This window comes from Nyctereutes procyonoides, unplaced genomic scaffold (genome assembly GCF_905146905.1).
Source record: "Nyctereutes procyonoides isolate TBG_1078 unplaced genomic scaffold, NYPRO_anot_genome, whole genome shotgun sequence".
NCBI classification, from domain to species: Eukaryota; Metazoa; Chordata; class Mammalia; order Carnivora; family Canidae; genus Nyctereutes; species Nyctereutes procyonoides.
The window spans coordinates 12,469,820-12,495,537 of record NW_026575145.1 but is presented as its reverse complement, the minus strand read 5'-3'; the positions used below and the strand labels follow the sequence as shown (position 1 = coordinate 12,495,537).

Genomic DNA, 25,718 nt, shown 5'->3' with positions numbered 1-25,718 from the left:
GTTTATAATCTATGATACAGATAATACTTTAGAAGACTCAAGGGTAAATGACCACATATAAAGTATTTATATCAAGTATTAAAGTATTATATCAAGTATTTAAATTCTTAATGTCTAATGTCAGAAATATCCCATGAAAACTTCCTTTATTTCTAAAGATTATACACATTTGAATGGATTCTACCTTTTTGCCATATTTGAGCTAAATGGACCAAGAATTTATTACCTCCTAAAACAATATTTGGTCCTATTGCTTCCAAACTACCACAAGCAAGATTCCAATAACCAGAACATTTGCTGTGTTCTATAGGCATATGGAGTGTTTTATTTAAGCTGTTTCTAAGAATTGTGCTTAAAAGGTTTTACGTGGAACATTCAAGCTTATCTTAATGAACAGTCTAGTCTTTGAGAGATCATGTATCATCAAGGTCTATAGAGTTTTCATTGTCATTTGCAACAAGAGCTTCTCTGTTCTCATAAGTCCAGAAGCCATTCAGATCAATTAGAATGGTGGTGACTGTGTCTCCTTGATTACTGTTGATTAAATCCTGAAGAGAGATTTTCAAAGGATCCTTTGGTTTAACCATGTCAAAGATTTCATCCTGCGAGAGAGAGAAAAAAAAACACAATGAAATCTGTTATCAGGCAGCCCAGGTGGCTCAGCGGTTTAGTGCCGCCTTCAGCCCAGGGCCTGATCCTAGGGACCCGGGATCGAGCCCCACATCAGGCTTCTTGCATGGAGCCTGCTTCTCCCTCTGCCTGCGACTCTGCCTCTCTCTCTGTGTGTGTTTCTCATGAATAAATAAATAAAATCTTAAAAAAAAAAAAAAATCTGGTATCTGACCCACTAAATTTCTACCATATAGTAATGTGAAATTCAATGCTGGCACTTTATGTAAAATTTTTTTTGTAGTTTTTTTTTTTTTTTTCCTGCTAATTCATACACAGGCAGTCTCCTTTTCTCTATGTACAATCACAATTTTATTGGAGGATTCCTTAGGTATGTAATAGCTATCCCTCATCTAAAAAAAGAAACAATGAACTTTTGGGACTTCAAGATAAGAAGCTTTTGCACAGCAAAAGAAACAGTCAACAAAACTGAAAGACAACCTACAGAATGGGAGAAGATATTTGCAAATGACCTGTCAGATAAAGGGCTAGTATCCAAGATCTATAAAGAACTTATTAAACTCAACGGCAAAGAAACCAACAATCCAATCATGAAATGGGCAAAAGACATGAACAGAAATCTCACAGAGGAAGACATAGACATGGCCAACAAGTACACGAGAAAATGCTCTGCATCATGGCCATCAGGGAAATACAAATCAAAACCACAATGAGATACCACCTCACACCAGTGAGAATGGGGAAAATTAACAAGGCAGGAAACAACAAATGTTGGAGAGGATGTGGATAAAGGGAGAACCCTCTTGCACTGTTGGTGGGAATGTGAACTGGTACAGCCACTCTGGAAAACTGTGTGGAGGTTCCTCAAAGAGTTAAAAATAGACCTGCCCTATGACCCAGCAATTGCACTGCTGGGGATTTACCCCAAAGATACAGATGCAGTGAAACGCTGGGACACCTGCACCCCGATGTTTATAGCAGCAATGTCCACAGTAGCCAAACTGTGGAAGGAGCCTTGGTGTCCATCGAAAGATGAATGGATAAGGAAGATGTGGTCTATGTATACAATGGAATATTACTCAGCCATTAGAAACGACAAATACCCATCATTTGCTTCAATGTGGATGGAACTGGAGGGTATTATGCTGAGTGAAGTAAGTCAATCAGAGAAGGACAAACATATGGTCTCATTCATTTGGGGAATATAAAAAATAGTGAAAGGGAATAAAGGGGAAAGGAGAAAAAATGAGTGGGAAATATCAGAAAGGGAGACAGAATGACTGGGCACTGAGGGGGGCACTTGATGGGATGAGCACTGGGTGTTATGCTATATGTTGGAAAATTGAACTCCAATAAAAAAAAAATTAAAAAAAAAAACTGAGGTTCAGAGTTTAAGCTAGCATAGCTAATTAGTGGCAAAACTAATGCACTGTTCTTTGAATATGTGTTAAGTATCTTAAAACTTTTTTATTGTCTTCTAATTGGTGGTAAAGTAAGGTCTTGCTTTAAGTGCAAACTCAGCTTCCAAAGCCAAGACAGTGACAAAGCTTCATTTCCAATATAGATGTCAACCTTTTATACTCTGGATCTAAAAAGGGTGGTTGGTGGGGGAGGTTCAGTTTTAAAGAATTAATCATCCAGAATGACCATGAAATTATGCTAAAATTTACTGGAACAGATGGAAAAACTTCTCTACTTTGAGGTATACTGTAGGAGTATTTATAAGGAATTCGGTATATGTTTTCTAATCTTTTTGTAGTAAAATTACTCAGGATTTAGTAGCATTTAAGGAGGCAAATTATATTTTAAAAAGAACAATTTGGGGTACCTGGGTGGCTTAGTCAGTTGGGCATCTGACTCTTGATTTCGGCTCAGGTCATGGTCTAAGTAAGTGTCATAAGACCAAGCTCTGCACTGAGCACAGAGTCTGCTTGTCACTCTCCCTTCCCGTTTGTGCACTTTCTCTCGAAAATAAGTAAAATCTTTAAAAAAAAAAAAAGATTAAAACAATTCAGGTAAATTAAAGGTACAAGCTTTTAGTCTTGTATGTTTATGAAACTTCCTTTTCAAGCTTAGAGGCAATTTAAAATTACTAGTTCTTTTTTTTTTTTTTAATTTATTTACGATAGTCATACAGAGAGAGAGAGAGAGAGGCAGAGACACAGGCAGAGGGAGAAGCAGGCTCCATGCACCGGGAGCCCGACGTGGGACTCGATCCTGGGTCTCCAGGATCGTGCCCTGGGCCAAAGGCAGGCGCCAAATCACTGCGCCACCCAGGGATCCCTAAAATTACTAGTTCTTAGGTTGCCTATTGCATAGCTTTAGATTTGTCTCATTTATATTAAACCATAACAGCCCTTTATCTTACACTTAATTAAAATTAGATGGGTTATTTTATTACATTATTTAACCTAAATTTGTACTGGATACTGTATGTTTTTCACAGCTAGAAGTCTATTAAAATGAAGTATTAGCATGTGTTTCAAATAGTGGTAGTTTTCATATTGTAGGATTGGTATCTCCTTAATAATAGCAAGCGAGCAAGACCTTTAAAGTAAATTTAAAAAGTACCCAAACCTAAATACCGCTGACCCTTGCAAACACAGGTCTGAAATGCATGGGTCCAATAAAACATGGATATTTTTGATAAATACAGTATACTGTAAATGCATTTTCTTTTCCTTATAATTTTCTTTCTCAAACTGTATTTTTAAGAATATACTATATAAAACATATATAAAATGTGTTGTTAACTATGTTACTGTTTATTTGAGGCTTCCTGTCAACAGCAAGCTATGAGTAACTAGTTTTTGGGGAGTTCTACATGGATTTTCAACAGCATGTGGGTGGTGGTTGCCCCTAATTCTCATGTTGTTTTAAGGGTCAAGTGTAGTTACCAAGATAAAAATGAATTTTACACTGGAATAGGCTGCCAAAGGATGCAGGCTCTACTGATTCTCTTCATTTTCAATCAAAATGAATGACTGCTTCCAATGAAAAATAGTCTGACAATGCTAAAATTATAAACTATACAAATCATTAGTCCAAGTGTGGTCTGCGTTTCTAATGATTTGAATACAGATTCAGAACAAGTAACAGCAAATACTTGATTTGATTCAGTACTTCATATTCTAGGTTTCTTTCTTACAAAATTTCATTTAATATACATGATTCTATGGTATGTGTATGTTATTTTTTAAAAGATTTATTTAGAGTGTGTGTGTGTGTGTGTGTGCGTGCGCACATGAGAGTGAAGGGGGTAGCAGATAGAGCCTTATGCGGGCTCAATCCCAGGACCCCAAGATCATGACCTGAGCCATAAATCAACTGGTGCCCAAACTGGTAGGTATTATGTAAGAAAAGGTAGGGGGTGCCTGGTTGACTCAGTCGGTAGAGCATGCGGTGCCTGATCTTAGTATCGGGAGAGTCCAAAAGCCCCACACTGGGTGTAGAGCTTAATACTTAAAAGAAAAGATAACCTTGACATCTTGAAATGAAACAGGATCTTGTCCATGGATTTTCATTAGTTCCTGTATGGCCTGTATGGGTAGAAATAAGTCTGTAAATGAAAAAATAGAACACAGCCCCCTTCCTGTCCCATGTCCCCTTTCTAGTCCCACTTCCTTTCCTATCAGACCACAAGCCTTATCACTTTGACCACTCTTGCTAATGTTCCCAGCTTCCTTGACCTTGCTTCACATCCAGTTAGCAAAACTTAAACAATAATCAGTGTGACCATCAACCTTTCTAGATCTTTATCTTGCTATTAAGAATTCCAGAAAAAAGTATATAAGACCGCAGATTATTGCTACTATATAGGAATGGTCTCCAACCCCAGATGGGTCTTTACATGGCCTAGCAATTATTTTGTTATGCCCAATTCTTGCATTTTCCAGGAATGTTGTTCATACCTTCACCATTCTTTAAGATACCCAATCTGCCACCTCTGCCTCCCACCCTATACTTAGCCTTGTAGTTGACAGAAAAAGAAGTGGAGGTAAGCCTCCCTCAGATTCTCTTTTATATAGCCTTTAACAAAAACAACAACAACAACAAAACACGACACCCCCCCCCACCAAACAACCCACTAACAGAAGAAACTACTGTGATCCAGTTGGACTAATAAGTATTTTAGGCAAGAGTCATTCACTAGAAAATGTGAAGCTTAAAATTCTTGGTAAATAGTCAAATATGTTGCAGATGCAGCTACTCTGTATGTGGTGCCACTAATATCACTGTGTGCATAGGGAATCTCTTTGAAGTGAGTGAGAATCTGAGTATATACTCACAGCTACTAGTGTAGTAGATCTAGAGATAGGATCTAGAGTGCATGAGCTGGGCCAGCCTTTATCACTGGGATACTGATGTACAAACATTCTATGAACAGCTTACGACTGCAGGACTCAGCACCAATAAGTCCTTACCTTAATCCATACAATCAAGCCTAAATACTTTGATAAAATTCATGTATAAAATATTTTGAAAACAAAATTTAATATTCTAAGATACTGTAAAGAAATCCTGATGTGAGAGGATTGAGTAATTTCCAAAATATATTTGTTTTTCTAAAACTGAATTTTCATTTAATAGGTCTGCCTAAAGTTGGGACATCCATATGATGAGTTGGTATTCTCAGACTGGCCACCGATTGAATTTTTAAAAAATGTATCCTAATACTGTGATTGTAATTTATCCTAATGTTTGTAGTCATTACTACCTAGGAAATCATTTTGGAAGCTTATGGAATTTAACATGAGACTATTAATTTTATATACTATGAAACACAGAAACCAAATAGTTATTTTTAAAGTATCCCAAATTTTAATTTTTAAAAATTTTTAAGGTTTTATTTATTTATTTAACAGAAAGAGAGAGTACGTGCGTGCTAGCCAGAGAGCACAAGCAGGGGAAGAGCAGAGGGAGAGGAGGAGCAGGCTCTCCACTGAGCAGGGAGAGCCCAATGTGGGGCTCAATGCCAGGACCCTGAGATCATGACTTGAGCTGTAGGTAGATGCTTAACCAACTGAATCACTCAGGCACCCCTAAAGCATCCCAGATTTTTAAACGGAAAAGGAAAAGCCTCTGGGGAAAAATGTTTCATGACAAAGATGTGAAAATGTCATTTTTATTGTTTAAAAAAAGCCATTTCTCCCTACTGTTGTGTTAACCATTTAAAAATCACAGTCTTATAAAAATTAGCTATAGAAATAAGATGAGAGAGTGAAATACTACTGTATAAAACTATGCCACCAAATAGAAAAGTCACCAGATTTAGGAAATGATTTATCTTAAAAGGGCAGACATTCCTACTTTTATACTTTGTGTATCTGAATGTTTATCAGATAAGATACAGTAAAATTTCCTTCAAGACTCATCATGTTATTCACAAAATAAGCACTTTAGCAAATCTGTTTTCATGCTGAAATGCAGCATGCAATAATTTTAAAATTATTACAATAAGTAATTTTTATTTTGTAGCACAGCGTTTAATAGTACTACCAAAGTCTGCAAAACCTCTACCTTTTCTGAACTGTTTAATTGAAGCTTCTGAAGGATTTTACATACTAGTTTTGATCACAAAAGCACAGACTTTCTCATGTATGTCTCAGTCTCCAATGGCCAGTATAGCCCGACACATATTTTACACTTTTGTGTTCTACAACTAATCAAATCAACTTTTAGTCTATTTATATTTTTTTAAAATAGAAAAAAAAAAAGATTTGATTTTCTTCTAAAATCTGCTAGTAAATTGGGGTGCCTATGGGGCTTAGTCAGTTAATTAAGTGTCCGACTCTCGATTTCAGCTCAGGTCTCAATCTCAGGGTTAGGAGTTCAAGCCCCATGTTGGACTCCATGCTGAGCATGCATGGAGCCTACTTAAAAAAATATATTAATAATAAAACCTGTTACTAAACCTTTTTATTAAATTTAAACATCACAAGTTAGATAAAATTGCTACTAAGTAGATAATTTAAATAAAAAATGTAAGATATCTCAAGGAACAATGACTCATTTACAGAAATGAGACTTACCCTAAAGAAGTAATTAAGTGAAAAGACATTCAGATATCCTTTGTTCTCAATATCAAGTAATTTGAAAATATACTGCAGAGCTGCAGGTTCTTTTCGATTTTCTAACGCAAGAACAAAGTCCAGGTAGGTCTTATAATCCTATAAAGAAAAGAATAGCCTTCTTTGGAATTAACTTTTCAAGTGAATAATGATTTGAAGCTGTATTACAATCAAAGATGGCAATTTTTAAAATATGAAATGAGATATCCATTTGTATACTTAATATTTGTTTCTAAAAATTCTACATAGCAGTTAATCTATACAGGACAGTTCTGGGGATACATTTTCTTATGAGAGAGTTGCTGTCTTAAGGAGTAACTTAATTTTATTATGCCTTTGAAATGGACAAGACAGTGACTAAGCTATTATATAATGCCACTAAATTAGTATCTTCATTTCAGTGTGGTCAGTTTTGGGGAAAAAAAGTTCATCTGGAATGAAGAGAATATTTAGTTATTTTGAAATTTATTTAAACATTTTAAAATCAGATGATTTCCAGTAAGAAGCCATCTTAAGACTACCCAATACTCTACAGTGAACTGAAACTTTTCTCACCCAAAAAAGGCAAAACACAAATGAAAGCTAGAAAGACATGAAGAGAATAGCAAGTTTTCTCTACAAAAAAGGGATACTCAGATGACTTTTTTTTGCATAGTGAAAAGAACACTGGAGATTCCACTAAGAAAAAATTTTATATTCTTGTATTTTTTTTAGGCTAACATTAAGAATTCCTTTTTGCATAAATTGCAGTATAAAGAGCTAAAGAGATAAAGGCTCATCATGGTCTAGGTCCATCCAAAGTTGTAGCTGTACAGTTGTGACTGTATTCGCCAGAAGTCATTAGCATACTACAAGTTCCTCATTGTCGACTATAGACAGCTATAGGAGTCACAAAGCAGAATTTCTGCACCTGTTCCCTCTTTTCCTATACTTCTGGCTAAAAATGGTGTTCTTTAGAAAATGGCTGTTCAAACCAAGTGATAAACATAAAACCCCAATTCTTTTCTGACAATATGACCATTTCTTACATATCACTGTTTTGGCAATTTATCACATCTTTTTTTTTAATATTTTATTTATTCATGAGAGAGAGAGAGAGAGAGGTAGAGGTAGAGACAATCAGAGGGGAAGCAGGCTCCATGCAGGGAGCCTGACTCGGAACTTGATCTCCTAAGATCAGGCCCTGGGCTGAAGGTGGAGCTAAACTGCTGAGCCACCCAGGCTGCCTTATTTATCACATCTTTAACACGTTTTTAATAACAAGGATGGTGATTTTAAAATGCTATTTAGAATTTCCTTATCTATAGTAGCATTGTTGTGATAAAAGGACAGGTGCATGTTAATCAGCAGCTGCTAATATACCCACTTTCAGAAAGTAATACAACCTGATTCTTAGATTTAAATCACAGCATCTGTGGTCAGATAGTGTACCTATCCTGAAAACAGTCGAGGATTTGCCAACTTCAGATTTCACCCCCCTCCCCATCCATACTTCTTAGAGGAGGTGGGCAGGGGAGATGGGCTAAATGAGTGATGGGCATTAAGAAGAGTACTTGTTGGGATGAGCCCTGGGTTACAGTTGTATTAAGTGATGAATCACTAAGTTCTGTACCTGAAACTAATATTATACTATATGTTAACTAACTGGAATTTAAATAAAACTTGAAACATTAAAAAAAGAGATACACTGATAATGAAATGAACAAAATATAAAAATTTTATATTTGTCCTGAGACTATGTTTTTAAGTAAATTTACCTTAAGATCAAGGACTCCAAAACTCACAATTTGATTAGTTCAGGCTTTTAAAGATACTGGTATAAAAAAACGCTGATATAAAAAAGATACTGGTATAAAATCACATCAAGAAAAAGGATTGTGGAAACTGTGGGAGCCTAAATTTTTAAAACTTATCAGAGATTTAAACTACTACCATTTCTCCATCATAAGTGAGACACTCCTGGAAAACGCGATCTAAGAAGACGTTGGTCATGGTTGCTGTTCCATAGCGGGAGAGTTCTTCTTTACTGAGCATACCATTGTGATCCTTATCGAGATTCAAATACTGGCCTTGGGAAGAAAAATGGTAAAAAGATACTTATGACCAAAATAAAATTCTAATTAGAGGACAAATTAGAATAAATACAAAAAGTTCTTTTTATTGGTTAATACTTTGGTTTTCAAACTATATTAGGGTAGTGCCCTAAGATCAGTTATCCCTGTACTATCACAACACCCCTTAAGCTTTGCATAAAGCCATGACCTTTGGGGCTATTTCCATCATTATTTGTTTTCAGTTTGCAACCTTTTAGTACTTTCCTAGGTTTCAAAATTAAACAGGAGTCAATAAAAAGCACTGAAATGCTGGCTCTTGAGAGATGAAGTATGCCAAGATGAGTCAGAAGGCCACCCAACATAAGAATGTAGCACTCTAATAAAATTAAAAGAAAAAGGAAACAATCCTTAGAATACCTGCCACTGTGGACACTGATAGCAGTGGCATTTTATCACAATGCAAGATAATTACATTCTGTATGTTCTATTAAAGAGTAAGAAAATGACAAGTAAATTTTAGTAATCTAAAATATTAGCTCTTGGGCAGCCCTGGTGGCTTAGAGGTTTAGCGCCGCCTTCAGCCCAGGGTGTGATCCTGGAGTCCCGGGATCGAGTCCCATGTCGGGCTCCCTGCATGGAGCCTGCTTCTCCCTTCTCCTCTCTCTCTCTCTCTCTCTCTCTGTCTCTCATGAATAAATAAAATAAAATAATAAATAAAATAAAATAAAATATTAGCTCTTAAGGTAATTAGAATACTTTCATCCTAAGGTAAACTAGCTTATGTATAAAACTGTCCTTTGAATACTAATTAACTGAGGAATGGATCATTCAAATTTTAGAATTATGACAGGAACCATACCATATACCCTTAGGGCAGAAGGTGCAGAAAACCAATTAGTTTCTTGACTCTCCTTGGACAGTTCCTCATCCCTTAACTAAATAAACACAGAGATATAATTAGAAGATAGTAACTGTCAAGTAATATAATTAAGTATTTAAAAAACAGACTTACCTCCAATAAATCATCTAGGAAGCTGCATGCTAAAATATCTTGAATTTTAATCTTCCCTTTAAAGAAAAAACACAATTTTAAAAAAAGAGGAAAATTTTATAAAGGTATTATTTTAGAAGAGTAATCACACAATTGACATCTTAAGCCTTCATATTTTTCATCGAGAACAAGTCTCTAGTATATTACATATCAGGGATAACAAATCATATCAGAATAACTGGCTGCTTAGAACTGGAAGAAGTCATTGGTTATCCAGTTCGTACATTTAGAGATGAAGAAACTAAGAGGTTAGGTGACATGGCTGGTTCTAGTTGGTGCAAGTAAATCATAAAAGATCTTTACATATTAAAGACGATGTGTTAGAAAAATGACATTTTCAAGACTTTTCTCTAGTTATTGAGATTTAAATAATATCTTTTTAATATCTAAGAATTTCTTTTACCTGTTCTCAGAGGGTCTAAAAAGAAGAAGAACTTCCTAACTGCTGTACAAACATAAAAGGAGTAAAAAGACTTTTCCAGCCCATCTAATTGTGGCAAGGTAGGGATAAGTTCCAGTATGTAGTTTTCTAAGTCCTGAAAGAACAAAACAAATCAAGACATTAAAGTGTTAACTGTCTGATCTTGTTTCTTCATTAGATACTCAAATGTTGGATTTCAATCCTAAAAAGTATCCAGTTATTAATAGTATATTAATGATAAAATCTAACTATTGTTAGTGGTAAAAACTAATATTATGTTTTACCAATTTGCTTTTTATTTCAATTTTAACATTTTTGAATGAGTAATACATTTTACATAATTCCAAATTCAAAAGGAACAAAAAAGGGGTGCCTGGGTGGCTCAGGTCGTCATCCCAGGGTTCTGGGATTGAGGCCATTATTTGGCTCCCTGCTCAACAGGGAGCCTACTTCTTCTTCCTCTGCCGCTCCCCCTGCTTGTGCTGTCAAATAAATAAATAAATCTTTAAAAAAAAAGGACTTCTTTTTTAAAAATAGCTATGTATTATTTCACTGTTTAGATGTACTATAATCCATTTAACTAGTATCCTATTGATGGACATTTAGGTTCTTTCTAATCTTTTGCAATATTAAAAATAATACTATAAGGGCACCATGATAATTTTTCATTCATAGATGTTATGAGAGAATATGAATATAATTTTTGTAAGTGATTGCTAAGTCAAAGAATGTGCCTGTTTATAATTCTGACAGGCATTGGCAAACTTCCCACCTCCCCCAAAAAGGCCACCTCCATTTTATACTCCCACCAGCAATGTGAAGGCTAAACCGACAGTTCCCAAATTGTTCCCCAGGAATGCTTCAGTAAACTCCTAGGGGTGCAGCAGGATATTTAAAAAACAGTGACATCTGCCAGAGAGTACACAATATATGTTGCCATGAGCTAGAGCTATGAGCTCAAAGTAGTTCACATTTTCAACACTAATGGAGATATACGCTTTTTTTTTTTTTAAGATTTATTTATTTATTCATTCAGAGAGAGCGAAGAGAGAGGCAGAGACACAGGCAGAGGGAGAAGCAGGCTCCATGCAGAAAGCCCGATGTGGGACTCGATCCTGAGGCTCCAGGATCACACCCCGGGCTGCAGGCGGCGCTAAACCGCTGCGCCACCGGGGCTGCCCGAGATATATGCTTTTTGATGACATCAATCTTTGCAAAGCTAGGTTCTTGACGGTTCCTGTGACAAAGCAAGTACTACACAAACGTGTGGAACAGGAAGGGAGGATGACTATTCAATCTAACTGCCAGGTTTGACTGGCCATACAGTGTGCCCCCTGGGCACAGATTCCATTAGTATTTGTAATTTAAGAATGAAGCAAAAATATTACTTACTTTCAACTTACGTGTATTTTTCTTCAAATGGCTAATATAGTAATAATCTTAATGAATACTTACTAAATTGTTTAGAACTAACATGGAACTTTTAGGTATTTCTTTTGACTTAGAGGCACTATGCAAAAATTACTGAGATACTAAGGGCCCCATAAATTGAGAATTTGAGAAATCATGGCCTATTTTATATTCCCTTATTAAGCATTATCAAACTTTCTTTGTCAGCCTGAAAAATTCCTGGCCCTAACATTTATAACACTTATGAGTAACCAATAGTTTTCCTCTGTTTGTTCAATGGTTTTTAATCCTGTTAAAACATTACATTCTTTTTATTTTCTCCTTTGAAAAGCTGTTTTTAAAAGTTGGAGGAAAAATCCAAAAAGGAATTTTTGTGGTCAATATATTTTTTTGTGGTCAATATACATTTTAAAAGATTTTTAGTAACACATTATTTGTAAAAACAAAAGCAGAGAAACAAAAACTAATAATCACCTGTAATCCCAACAGGCAGTGATAACTACTGTTAAAATTTTGGTGTCTATTGTAGTTACTAAACTAGGCAAATACTTACAGATTCCCGAAGGTACCCTTGTCCAGCAACATCATATAAACTGAGTCCTATTCTTGTCTGATGAAGCCAAACTGATAATAAAGAAGACACAATTTTAAGATCTGTCCTTTACCATAAAAGGAGATAAATAGCTAGATTAGTGGGACAAACTAATAACTCTACAAACATACTTCTTCACACACATGTTACTTATTCAGTAACCCCAAAGTTATTTGTAACAAAATAGACCAGAGGATTAATGGCAGATATCAATAATTCTACACTGTCTAAAGTGACAATAAAATTGATGCCCCTGAAAATATTCTTTACCCACTAAACTTGGTGTTCCACCGGAAAGGGACAATGAATGTAATGTTATGCCTATAAATAAAGGTGCATTTATTCTTACTCTACTGAGGTTAATTACTCTGACTAAAAATTAAAGACACATTAAGACTTCACAGATCATTATGGAACTTATAGGAATCATAATTCCAGGTTGTTTAATAAAAGCTCCTTGAATCTGATGCTACAATTCTGAGTTTGGAACTATCCTCTCAGGCAACTCAACCTGTAATACAGATGACCCTTGAACAATACAGGTTTGAACTGTGTGGGTCAACTTATACACGTCCTCCTCCCTCCCATAAGTACATTATGGTACTGTAAATATATTTTTTCTTCCTTATGAGTTTGTTTGTTTCTTCCTTCCTTCCTTTTTCTTTTTAAGTAATTTCAACATTCTATGTGGGGCTCAAACTCCAAGCCCCGAGATCAAGAGCTACATGCTCCATTGACTGAGTCAGCCAAGTGCTCCACCTCACAATTTTAATAACTTTCTTTTCTCTTGCTTACTTAATTGTAAGAATAAAGTATATAATATGTATAACATATAAAACATGTGTTAATCAACTGTTTATGTTATTCGTAAGACTTCCAGTCAACAACAGGCTATTAAGAGTTTTTGGGGAGTCAAAACTTATACTCAGATTTTCTACTGCACAGGATGTCAGTGTCCCAACCCCTTCAAAGGTCAACTGTATATTGGTAAAATAGACTTACTAGCCAATTACATTAAAACTCTTCAGTTTTTGATATATAGCTCTTAGCTAGTATATTTAGGATACATGTTTTGGTTTTGTAATAATGGTTTAGAATAATGAACCCAAATTTATAGTAGAAAATCTCAGCTCTAGTAAGTTCTAGGACAATCAAAATAATAATAAAAAAATCTGGGTCAAAAGATAAGAAATTCTACTATTCAGGGCTCAGTCAGTTAAGTATCCAACTCCTCATTCTGACTCAGGTTATGATCTCAGGGTTATGATATCCTTCTGGGCATGGAGCCTGCTTGGGATTCTCCCTCTGTCCCAATACCTCTCCCCATGCTGGGTCATGTGTGCTCTCTCTCAAAAAAAAAAAAAAAAGAAAAGAAATTCTGCTATTTATTCAAACTTACTAAGAGAGTTGTTTCACATAAAAGGAATACTGTAAAAGCATGTACCAAAACCTCCTTGATTCCCAGATTAGAGTTTAAACACAATAAAAATGAAATCACCTTTTCTCATGACATAATTGAAGAACTGCATGATAGAAATTCTTCCATAAGAGTCTGTATGAAGAAGTTTAGCAAAGACTTTTGCTGTGAAAAACTGCCTAAGGAAAGGAAATAGAGATTAATCTGCCAACATAATATAAAAATGACTTCTATACTGAATTAGCAAACAAGAACATGAATTCAAACAATTAAAAATCAAAATGGGGGACGCCCGGGTGGCTCAGCAGTTGAGCGTCTACCTTTGGCTCAGGGCGTGATCCTAGTCTGGGGATCGAGTCCCACATCGGGCTCCCTATGAGAAGCCTGCTTCTCCCTCTGCCTACGTCTCTTCCTCTCTCTGTCTCTCATGAATAAATAAATAAAATCTTAAAAAAAAAAAATCAAAATGAAAAAATTCAAAGTGAGAACCACAGTTCAAAACTTAAAACATTAAGTCATACATTAAGTCATACATCTTCGAATTTTATCATCTAAAGAGCAAAAGGTTAAAAAAATCCAAAAAAGAATAAAAGCATATACTGTTGTAAATAAATGTACTGTATATGTAGCTGTGTAATATAAAAATATACTATATTATAAGCTATTGTTTCTTTTCATAACTTCATACTAATGTAATTTTCTTGACTAAATAATTGTATTAAATTTCACTTATAACTCAAATGGACTCAAATTGTCAACACTGTTGACTTGTATTTTCATTGACATTTATTTCATGCATTTAGAATGCTTAACATAACATACCCCTTTGTTAATTATACTATTCTTACTTGCATTTTGGTCCAGCTTTTTCACCAACCTTCAAGAAATTTTCATAATTAATCATTGCTTCCTCTCCAATCATAGGTGGTGTCTGGTGCTTATCCAGCAAAAACCATAAGTTCTTAGGAGAATTGCAAAAATGAAGATGTTACAGTTAACAAAACAAAATTTAACATTCATAAAATGTGTTATTTCCATTAAAATAATAATATTAAATCTCTGCTATCAGACTAAGATGAATCTCATTCCCTATTATCCTTTTGATTACTAATAACATAATACAAATAGCTGGTGTTTATTGAATGACTAAGTTTAAAGTTTTCACATATGGTACCTTTTTAATCCATATATCTATTTGATGCAGATAAATACTGTTATCCACGTAACAGAAGAGAATGGAAGCATAGAAATGTTAAGTCCATTGCCCAAGATCACAGAGCATGGCTAGGATATGAACCCCTGAAGTTTGAGCCTAGAGTGGTGGTTCTCGACTTTGGCACCTAGGGACTTAACAAAACAAAACAAAACACAGTATCTCTAGGAGATGGTGCACAGGCAAGCTCTGTAGATGATTTTGGTAGGAATCATTGCACAAGGGCTGGTGCATTCACACACACTCTCCAGTAGTGGCTCCATTAAGACATTCTGAGATCCTCTATGACTTTAGTACAAATAAAGAAATGGCTAACCTCCAAAGCAATCTTTAATCCTATTCTTACCTGTAATTCTTCATTATCTAACAGTTCTCTGCTTTTCCTTTGTAGAAAGACAGCTCTGGATTCCTCTCTTAATTTTTGTAGTAAGACTTCATCTTCGGCTGGCAGCTAAAAATACACTAGAGTTAATTTCTACACTTAAATTCTATACTATTATTGGATCATGTAAAATATATTTGGCCTCATAAAATAACTATATATTGCACTGCCTCAAATTACTTTTTGTATATCAGTTTTGCTTAACTTCAGGTTATCATTCATTTAAAAAGTTCATTTAACTAAAAGAAATCCACAGAGAATTCAATGATCAGCAAGGCCAGATCCCTGCCTGGAAAGAGCCCAAGTTTCATCTTACATTCTTAGAGTACTCTTTTCACTATAACCTTAGACTGACATGGAATTAAGTTAGGACTAACTGAAGATAGATGGTCTTAGCAAATATGGCTTTGAGCTTGAATGACCTTACTTCTTGGAGACAGTCAAGCCAGGGTCTATTATGTTCACCTCCTAGGCAGAGGGTCTGCCCACTGGAGTGATTTCTGTAAACAGGGCTTTAAAATGACTCATTCCAGCTTGACTTCAATTTGCTTCAAGGATTTATTTCTTCTTAGTCTATATCTCTGTCTTATTAAATGTGACTAAGTAGCCACAGTCCAAATTGGTTCTTTCATTTCGAAGACCTAAGAAGCCATCCCTTCCATCAAAAGGAATGGAAAAGAGGAAGCATTAGGAGGTAAGGCTGGAGCTGAGACTGTGATGGTGCTTTGGTGCCTAGTCAACCAGCTAATCTGCCAAGGAGAGACGTGGTAACCAAAGATGGTAGGTGGTTTCTCCAAAGCAGTGGGAAGACAGAAGAAGAAACAGAAAAAACATCCCATAAATCCACCTCTACAGCCAGGAAATCATGTGGGATCTGGAAGAGGTCACAGAGAGAAGGAAGAGACAGAAGTGGGGAAAAGGTTGGTACTGGAAGTACAGGAAAGTTGAGTCTTAGGCTCAGAAATAGGGTCATGTCAACATCTAAGGGCTGTTTCTGGGTTAGTAAGATACTATTTCATAATCCTGATTAAATGAGATCATGAATATAAAGTGCTCTGAAGTACACTGGCACTCAATAAATGTCAATTCCCTTCCTGCTCCCCCAAACTATTAAAATTTCAGTTGTTTAGTTGACTTTATAAGAAACTATGAAACGCATAAAGCAGAAGTACATATGATATGATTCCATTGTTGTTAAATACACACATGCACAGAAGTATGGGGAAGGATTCATTTAGAAATATTTATATCTTTGTGCAATGTTATGGGAAAGTATCAGCTGTTTTTTCTCTTTTCCATGACAATGTGGATTAGTCATATAATTCTTTTTTTCTTTTAAAGATTTTATTATTAAGTAATCTCTACACCCAACATGGGCTTGAACTCACAACCCCAAGATCAAGTCACATGTTCTACCGACCTGGGGGCAGCTGGGTGCCCCTGGTCCTGTAATTCTTAAAAGACTGGGAAACGGTATTACAGAAAGGTTTCCAATAAAAATGGTTCATTTGGAAAAGGTTGGTACTTGAAGAAGTAAGTTATAACTATTTAGATAATTCACTTATATTAATACATTGCTCCTAAATGCAAGTAAAACAATGGTTACTTTTTTTTTTCCTTTTGGTTACTTTCTTTGTAAATAATGTTATAATTGAGTTTAGAAGGTAACAAGTTTAAGAGACACTCCTCTAAAATTCCACAGTTAACTTTCCATTCTGGTCACATTTTACATAATACTAAATAGGTCTTTTTTTTTTTTAATTTTTTTTTTAATTTATTTATGATAGTCACACAGAGAGCGAGAGAGAGAGGCAGAGACATAGGAAGAGGGAGAAGCAGGCTCCATGCACTGGGAGCCCGACGTGGGATTCGATCCCGGGTCTCCAGGATCGCGCCCTGGGCCAAAGGCAGGCGCTAAACCGCTGTGCCACCCAGGGATCCCCTAAATAGGTCTTATTCTTTTCAGTAGTCTTCAATTTCAGCTTTATGTAAGTAACTTTCTTAAGGTCTTCCTGTTCTCTTTTTTTCAAAGACTTCTTTATGGTTTAATAAAGGAAATACAATTAAGTGTAACTCTTCAAGTTTTCCATTTTAATCTATTTTTCAGTTTAAACTTCAGCAAAATGTATTACATCTTAGAACATGGGTAAAAGACAAAGTTAAAATGGTGATCAGCCAAGTAAATCTGTCTTTTGAAAAGCCTGACACAAAATCCAACAGAATACCTACTACTAATATCTTAAGAAAAATCAGGAAGGAAAGGCCTCTAACTCAAAGGAGGCCAAGTAACAACTTTGTGTTCTTACACTGATTTATATCACAACTTGAGATTTTACCAATTCCAAAACAATAAGATCAACTACAATGAAATATATAAAGTTTAAATTATAATCCTCTATTTATTTATATAAAAAGATTCTGATCCCATTTTAAAAGTTACATTTCAGTTAAAAACTCTGTGAGACATTTGCTTAGATACCACTTACCCTATAATAAAACCGGGGAATGGTCTTATAGAATTCATTTGTGTTTTTTCTATCTCCTTTCCATTCTGAGTAGTATTTGGTAAACAAATCCATTTCTTCATCTTTTAATTCTTGTTCACTTTTTTTTCCTGGTAACAAAACAAGTTAAAGGGGGAAAAGCACTTTTAAAATCATTATTTTTATTTAGCTTTTTATAGAGAGCAGGGAAGAGGAAAAGCAAAGAGAGAACCTTAAGCAGTCTCCACACCCAGTGCGTGCGGAGCCCGATGTGGGCTCCATCTCAAGACCCTGAGATCATGACCTGAACTGAAATCAGGAGTTGGCACCCAACTAAGTGAGCCACCCAGGCGTCCCTTAAAATCAGTATTTTTTTACTATCATGTAATTAAGGTGCAAAAAAGATGTTCAAAATTGTCTTTATACACTGAACATCTATCTTGAAACACCAAGAATCACAAACCTCCCCTGCATCTTCAACCACATCTTAGTTGCTCCCTCCACTTCTTTTTATCTCTATACTTGTCTCTTCCTCAAGTCAGTACCTCTCTTACAGACCTCTGGCACATTCATAATTATTCCATCAAAATACCACTAAGTACCTACTATGTATAGAACACTCCTAGGTACTGGAGGTAGCGTGGTGAGAAAACAGACACAGGCCTTGACCTCATGAAGTTTCAGACTTGCAATCACTGTTCCTCTACCTTCCATCTGAAGCTTACACCTCAGGATGCTCTTACCCTCCAGCCCGCCTGCTGCTGGCCTACAGCTGTCTCATTTAGTCAGTCCAGTGCACTGGCACACAGTGTTCTTCACCTCAAGGTCCTGCACTCATCAAGAAAGGATAAACATTTGTGAATAACTGATACCTCAACTCTGAAGAGGAGTCACCTCTGTCACTTGGTTCCATGGCAAGACCACAGGTCTTATCTGCTCCTAAATATACTGAACTTAAATAAAATCTTTTTTTTTAAGATTTTATTTATTCATGAGAGACACACAGAAAGAGAGAGGCAGAGACCCAGGCAGAGGAAGAAGCAGGCTCCCTGCAGGGAGCCTGACGTGGAACTTGATCCTGGGTCTCCAGGATCAGGCCCTGGGCTGAAGGTGGCGCTAAACCACTGAGCCACCCAGGCTGTCTTGAACTTAAATAAAATCTTAACTCAAATATACTCAGATAATTCTTTTCCCTGGCTATTCAAAACTTGACATAATAGCTACACTTCAGCCTCATTGCAATCTTCAATTCTGTGACCTATTTTCTTAATAGTTTATTTTCCACTTCCTGGTCTCACTTCCTTCCAACATGCTTATAGCTGTTGCCCTAAAACCTCTATTATGCCCACATTTCTGCCACAGTGCCATGTTAATTTTTAACCTTAGGCTGCACTGTTGATTCTCTCATTTTCTGGCCATTCCCTTTTTGTTAATCTTTCTTCCTCATTTCAACTTTTGTAGTTTGACTTCTAAGTCCCAAATATATGTCACCACCCCAAACATTGCTTTTTTTTTTTTTTAAATTATTTTTAAAGATTTTATTCACAAGAGACACGGAGAGAGGCAGGCAGAGGGAGAAGCAGGCTCCCTGCGGGGAGCCTGCTGTGGGACTTAATCTCAGGACCCCAGGATCATGACCTGAGCCAAAGGCAGATGCTCAACCACTGAGCCACCCAGGTGCCCCCAGACATTGCTCTTGAACTCTAAACTCATACATTCAAAACAAAATATTTTCATCCTCACACTCCAACACATCTAACATACATTGCTCACCTTACTACTCTTCTTCTAATTTCGTATTTCTATCCCAGTTAATTGTATTTATCCGGTCACCCAAGCCCAAATCCCAAGAGCAGTTTTCATATGATTTCACTCTTTTCCATCCAACATATTCTAGGGACACACATGTATATGTATGAGTGGATGTGTGCACATGTGTCCATACTTACATACAGCTTTCAACAGGGTGTCAGGGAAAGCCTCACTGAGATGTAATGGGGCAAAAAAACCGAAGAAGGTAAGGAAGCAGGTGATCCAGGTAAATGGAGAAGTGCGTACATACCAGGCAAGGAAATAGCCAGTGCCAGGATCCTAAGATAGGAGTGTGCCTGGTGTATCCAAGGAAGAAGAAGGCAGCCAGTGTGGCTACAGCAGAATGAGGCAGAAGAAAGAGTAGATGAGGGAAGGCAGATAACAGGAGTAAACGCCACTAGGTCATTAGAAAGACAGTGGCTTTTATTCTGGTGAGGGAGAGAGCAACCAGAAGCAATTTGAAGGCTAAGGCAGTGATCCAGGTGACAGATGGTGGTGGCCTGGACCAGGGTGACTGCAATGAAGTGGTTTGGGAGTAAATACTCTGGTTATATTTTCTTTTAAGTCTCAGGATTTGCAGACACACAGGATGTGGGTATCAGAGAAAAAGAGCAGTTGAGATCTCCAAAGGTTTTGACCTGAGCATATGGGGAAAGCTATGTGTGAGCAAGTTAGAAAGGAGAGCAGGAGTTCAGTTTTGGACAAGTTAAGATTAAGATACCTATTAGAACCAAGTGGCCATGTCAAGTAGGCAATTACGATATATGAATCTGGCATTGGGAAAACAGACAAAAATTTAGGAGACAAAAATAAATATACGGTATTTAAAGCTGTAAGAATGGCTAATTTCACCATGAAGGTGAGTGTAGATAGCTCTTGGGCACTTCAATGCTAAGCTGTTGGGGAGAAGAAAACACAAAGACTGAGAAGAGATGGCTGGCTGGTGGGGTAGGAAGAAAACTAAAGGAGTTAAGTCTCTCAGAAACTAAGAGAGGAAAGGATGTTTAGGAGGAGAGTGAACTACTCAATCCCTGGCAGGGACTGCTGGCTGGTCAAGTAAAGTGAGGACTAAACACCCACCACTGGAACAACAATGGAGATCACTGATGATCCTGACAAAAACAGCACAGATTTAAGCAACAATCCTTTTAACAAAGCATTGGTGTAAGGCGGGGAGCAGGGAAATGAGGCAGAGCTAGAGGCCGAAATAAAGACAAGAAAGTTTCTTTAAGGTGAGAGAAATACCACCATATTCATACACTAACAGGGCTGACTGGGGAAGAAAAATTGATGCAGGAGAGAGGGGACAACTGTAGGAGTATATCTTCAAGTAGGCAAAAAGGGGATCTAGCATACCGATGAAGGAAAAGCCTTAAATACACATTGTACAACCTAAATGATTTACTTACTATTTTCTCTCTCCCAGCACTAAAGCTTAAGTTCCACAAGGACTTTTGTCTGTTTTTTTTACTGCTATAGCCTAAAAAAAGTGCTTGGCATATAACAGGCACAAACATGGAGAGGATTTAAGAGTGAAGAAGAGGAGAGAGTACAAATACACATGACTTTTTGGATAAGTTTTCCTATAAGGAGTGCAGAAAAATGCAGCATAAACTGGAGATGTGAAATGAAATGATTTTTTTTTACATGGAATTATTATAGTTTGTCAGAGCTGATGGAAATGATCCAGTACAGGAGGAAGATTTGATGATAATAAAAGATAAGACAGTGAAGTCACTGGATAAAAGAAAGGGAACAAAAAAAAAAAAAAGGGAACAGTATCTAGTGTTAGAGTGGAGGAATTGTCTCAAACAGGAGTGTGGACAGTTCATTTTGAACAGAAAAGGCAGAGTTTACAGGCATCTATGGTGGTGAAAGGGCTGACAGAAATGGTTACCTGGAACAGGTGAGGGTTTTCTTTGCTTCGACTTTCTCAAATACATACACAAGTTCATCAACTGAAAACAAGGAGTAGGTAGGACATACCGAAGAACTGGAGGTCTGGAAGATGAGAACTGCCTCAGAGTAGAGGAGAATGAATAGGGAAATGTGGAATATGTGTCAATAAAGAACTGAAACACTTACGTGGTTAGTGGACATGAATTCAAAGTGAGGCAATTTTCCATGGTTCCGTTTTTCTCCAGCCACTTTTGGCTGTCCCAAGCGCACGTGTGGAATGAGAAAGATAGTTTTAACCCGGCTGGTTAACAAGCCGGTGTGAAGGAGAAGGAAAAGAATAAGGAAAAATAAATTATGGAATCTAAAATGGATAAGGGAAGTGAAAAGTGTGAGAGTAAAAAGGCGTAAGACCAATGGATTATAGGTTGTAGTGGGAGCGAAGAGTTGTTGGAAGCAGGGTTCTCAATTATTCCTCAAAAGCCGAAGTCAAAGCCACGTGAGTGAGTGGTACGATAGCTCTTCTTCATTCCGGAATCCTCCTCCCGGTAAGGCTGGGTCAAACCTCTCAGTGCCCCTTAGCCACGTCCCATCTGCCTTTGTCAAGGGAGCTTTCACAGAAGCGGAAAGTGCGGCTCCCAGTAGCTTCTCCTCCCGGATCTCCCTCAGGAGTTTACGGCCGGCCTATCTCCCAGAGCAGCCCCTCTCAAACTCACCGTTTGTACGGGTGTTGGGCATCGCTAACCGCCGGCGAAGAATCTCTTTCCAGTCCATGGCTGACTCCCGCGCAGCAGCTCCTGCATTTGCTGTTTACTAACCGCTCCACCCCCTACTAGCTCAGACAGCAATCACTGCCCAGCCCCGTAAAGGTCAGGAACGCTCAACCGCCATCTTGGACATGGGCGGAAGTCGGCTAACGAGGCAAGACTTGTGACAGCCACTGCCGAGAATACGGCCACCACGTTACCCGCCGGGAAAGCCGACTTGAAACAGATGGCAAAAAATGATCTTCTATGAGGCAGGGCCAAACTTCACCAAATCCAATTTTAAAGGTGCAAGATAAGGAAACCCGCGTTTTATTTCTCTAACTTGGGACTTTGGCGCGTGTGTACCACGTGACTCAGAAGTCCTTTGGTGTTTCCGGCCGGATGGGAGAGACTTCTTCACAATTTATTTTCTCTTTCTTTCTTTCTTTCTTTTTTTTTTTGCAGTTTATTTATTTATTTATTTATTTTATTGGAGTTCAATTTGCCAACATATAGCATATCACCCAGTGCTCATCCCGTCAAGTGCCCTCCTCAGTGACAATTTATTTTCCTTGCTCATTGCGGATCCCTAGAAGTCCTAAAGTTTCCTTGTACGTAGTAGACGTCTTCAACAGCCCTTTCTGCCAAAACCTTCAAAATTGTCTTTTCTTTTTTCTTTTCTTCTTCTTCTTCTTTTTTTTTTTTTTTTTAAATCGCCATCCGGCCCGGCGGAGCGCCTGCGTGTGGTTCAGCCACTCCCCGGTCGCCGGAGCCCTCGCTGTGCATTGTGGACGCGGTAGTCCCGCGGGGCTTATGGTTGCTTTAAACGTGAGCGCTGAGGTGAGTTGTTGAATGGAGTGAACTTCGTTTGTGATCTGTCCCTACACGGCCGGCAGTGCCCTTCGTGGACCTTCCTTCCTTACTTGAATTATTGGCTCGGCTCTCTCCCCATCTCCCCCGCCCTCATATCCTCACCTGACGCGTTTGGCGGCTTGCTGGGGTTGTTATGCCGGCCCAGGGCCCCTAGATTTTTGGCTTTTGCTGCTGCCCTAGCTGCTCCTAGGTGTGCGGTTGGGGGCGCCGGGTAGGGGTTTTCGACTTGGCGCCCCTCCTTCAGCAAGATCCCATGGGATCCTGCCTCTTTTCAGGGGCAGTCGTGATCCATGAGAATCAAACTGGACGGACCTCCTTGTGTTTTTTCCTCAGGTTCACAGATTAGGATATATCAGGCACCGAAGGATTCCTGCCCTGTCTCCTGGTTCTGGGATTTGCGACCGAGGTCGGATTTATTTCCCCGGCTGGTTATTTCATGGAGAACTCACCAGACTCCGTTGTATTAAGTAGCCCCAAAAGCAGATCCTTGATTTGTGTCTGAGAAACTGAAGATCATCTTTTAAGAAGTTGTTGTGCTTCGATTCTCCACACCTTCACTCCCAATTCCTTAATTATTCTATAGAAGTAGGGGCTTTTTGACATCTATCTGGTGCTGGTCTCACTGCATGATGACTTTCTGTTTCACTGGTATTCGAAGCTTTCCTAAGCTTTGGAAGAGCAACCCATACCTTGGCCTAGGCCCAGGACACTCTTTTCTCTCTCTCTTTCTCAAAGACTGTTATGGCATCCGGAACCAACAGAAGTGGTTTTCTCTTAAAACAGTGTCTGCACAGAATACTAAAGCAGTGAATCTGCTGATCGCCAAGGCCAGATATCTTAGAAATGAAGGCAGTAGTAAGCAAGTTTCTTCTGATACCCATCTTTTTGCAGCTGGAGCGGCTAAGAAGAGATCACAGATGAATCCTCATAGGAAAGATGATGCCTTGCCACCTGTGAGGAACACTATTCAACTCCCAGCAAAACCTTTGAATTCTGAAGAGTGGGATAGACTCAAGGAAGATTTCAAAGGAAGGGCTAATTTTGAAAGTTGGATCATTTCTCAAATGGCTCAGTCCTGTAGCTCTGTGGATGTCGCCAAATCTCTGTTAGCCTGGGTAGCTGCAAAAAACAATGGTATTGTAGGCTATGATTTGCTGGTCAAGTATTTGTATCTCTGTGTCTTTCATAAGCAGACATCAGAAATTATTGATGTCTATGAGATCATGAAAGCCAGATACAAGAGATTAGAATCTGGAGGGTATACTCTTCTCATCCAGGGATTAATCCACTCAGACAGATGGAGAGAGGCCTTGCTATTGTTAGAAGATGTCAAAAAAGTCATGATCCCTTCAAAAAAGAACTACAATGATTGTATTGAGGGAGCCCTCCTTCATCAAGACGTAAACCTAGCTTGGAATTTGTACCAGGAATTGTTAGGTTATGATCTTATTCCTATGTTGAAAACTTTAAAAGCATTCTTTGATTTTGGAAAAAACATAAAAGATGATCAGTATTCAAACAAGCTATTTGACATTCTTTTGTATCTAAGAAATAATCATCTATATCCTGAGGAGTCATTTGCACACAGTATAAAGACATGGTTTGAGAGGTAATTTTGATCTTTCTTTATGTGTATGTTTTCATTTTGATATCTCTACCTGAAAGCAGCCACCTCCTTTTTTTGTTGTTGCTGAAAATTACGCTATTCAAATTATACTTTTCCTTCTCTCAGATTTGTTTCCCTTTAGAGACAAAATTTTCTTACTCTTTAAAAAAAAGTGATGGCAGAAACAAGTTCTCTTCTCCATCACGTTCTCTTCTCCAACAAGAAATTGTTGGCCACTTGTATGTTTTCATGGGTTTTTTTTTCTTTGTAGAAGGATCATCAGTTTTTTTCTGAGGTGTTCAGTATGATGTAATTACAGATAGCACTTGTGACTGGAGTTCATAGCAAGAAAACTGGAGCTGTTTTGGGATCATATTAGTATTTAAGAAGTTTTTCCTAAACCTAGTGACTGGTATCTGTTTAATCTATGCATTTCATTAACTTGAATGGTTAGAGCAGATAGGGGGACCTTAATCAGACATGATTGATATGCAAGTGTTAAAAATGGAAAGTCTCATTGTTCCAGTTCATTTTGGACCCTTCCATCATCCATTTGCTCTCTCCAAGGCTCTCTGCTTTCCCTTTGCTTTTATTCATGTTACTGGCTCTCTGCCTAGTTATTGCTTCAGTCTTTATTTACTTATTTCCTCACTACTAATTTATTCCTTTTCTGTTTTTCTCTTTTCTACTACATATCTTCTTTACAGATCTTTGAAGTAGCAACCATGCTACTTATTATTTTATTTAACAAAGTTATTGACTATCACTGAAGGAGCTAAATTGTGAACATTTTGAATGCCTAGGATTTTAGATTTTATTGTTACCTTGGAGTAGAGTTTTAGAAAAGTAACTGCCTAAACAAAACAAAGGGTTGGAGAGGGATTAAGATTGGAAATAGGGAGATCTATTTGGAGGCAATTGTAGGTTTGAATGAGAAATGACGAGGTCTTGAATTAAGAACCAAGGAAGGAGAGAAGGCAAGCGAATCAATAGGAATCAATAGGAACTGATAGTGTATATAAGAGGAAGGAAAGGATAAGTTGATAAATCAAGTAATTTTG

General features: G+C 37.5%; 2 protein-coding genes across 5 annotated transcripts in view; one reads left to right on the top strand and one right to left on the bottom strand.

Moving 5' to 3' along the window:
- Positions 1-293: 293 nt before the first annotated feature.
- PPP2R3C (protein phosphatase 2 regulatory subunit B''gamma) lies at positions 294-22,315 on the bottom strand. 3 transcript variants are annotated; one of them, XM_055309142.1, is made up of 13 exons: positions 22,149-22,315; positions 17,728-17,855; positions 15,206-15,310; positions 14,495-14,607; positions 13,728-13,825; positions 12,191-12,261; positions 10,210-10,342; positions 9,768-9,823; positions 9,615-9,690; positions 8,634-8,770; positions 6,663-6,800; positions 4,110-4,169; positions 294-602 (listed from the first exon to the last, which is right to left on the bottom strand). In XM_055309142.1, exons 1-13 carry the CDS (start codon positions 22,204-22,206, stop codon positions 414-416), a joined length of 1,362 nt encoding a protein of 453 aa, XP_055165117.1. In that variant the 5' UTR covers positions 22,207-22,315; the 3' UTR covers positions 294-413. The 3 variants fall into 3 exon arrangements, with proteins under 3 accessions (XP_055165117.1, XP_055165119.1, XP_055165120.1); XM_055309144.1 differs by lacking the exon at positions 4,110-4,169; XM_055309145.1 differs by lacking the exons at positions 4,110-4,169; positions 6,663-6,800.
- Positions 22,316-22,425: 110 nt separating this feature from the next.
- PRORP (protein only RNase P catalytic subunit) overlaps positions 22,426-25,718 on the top strand; it is a 121,757-nt gene continuing 118,464 nt past the window's right edge. The window contains exons 1-2 of one of the 2 annotated variants that reach the window (XM_055309135.1): positions 22,426-23,018; positions 23,385-24,660. In XM_055309135.1, the coding sequence (XP_055165110.1) occupies positions 23,678-24,660 (983 nt within the window). In that variant the 5' untranslated portion in view covers positions 22,426-23,018; positions 23,385-23,677. The remainder of the gene's footprint in view (positions 23,019-23,384; positions 24,661-25,718) is intronic. The other variant, XM_055309136.1, reaches the window with a different exon arrangement.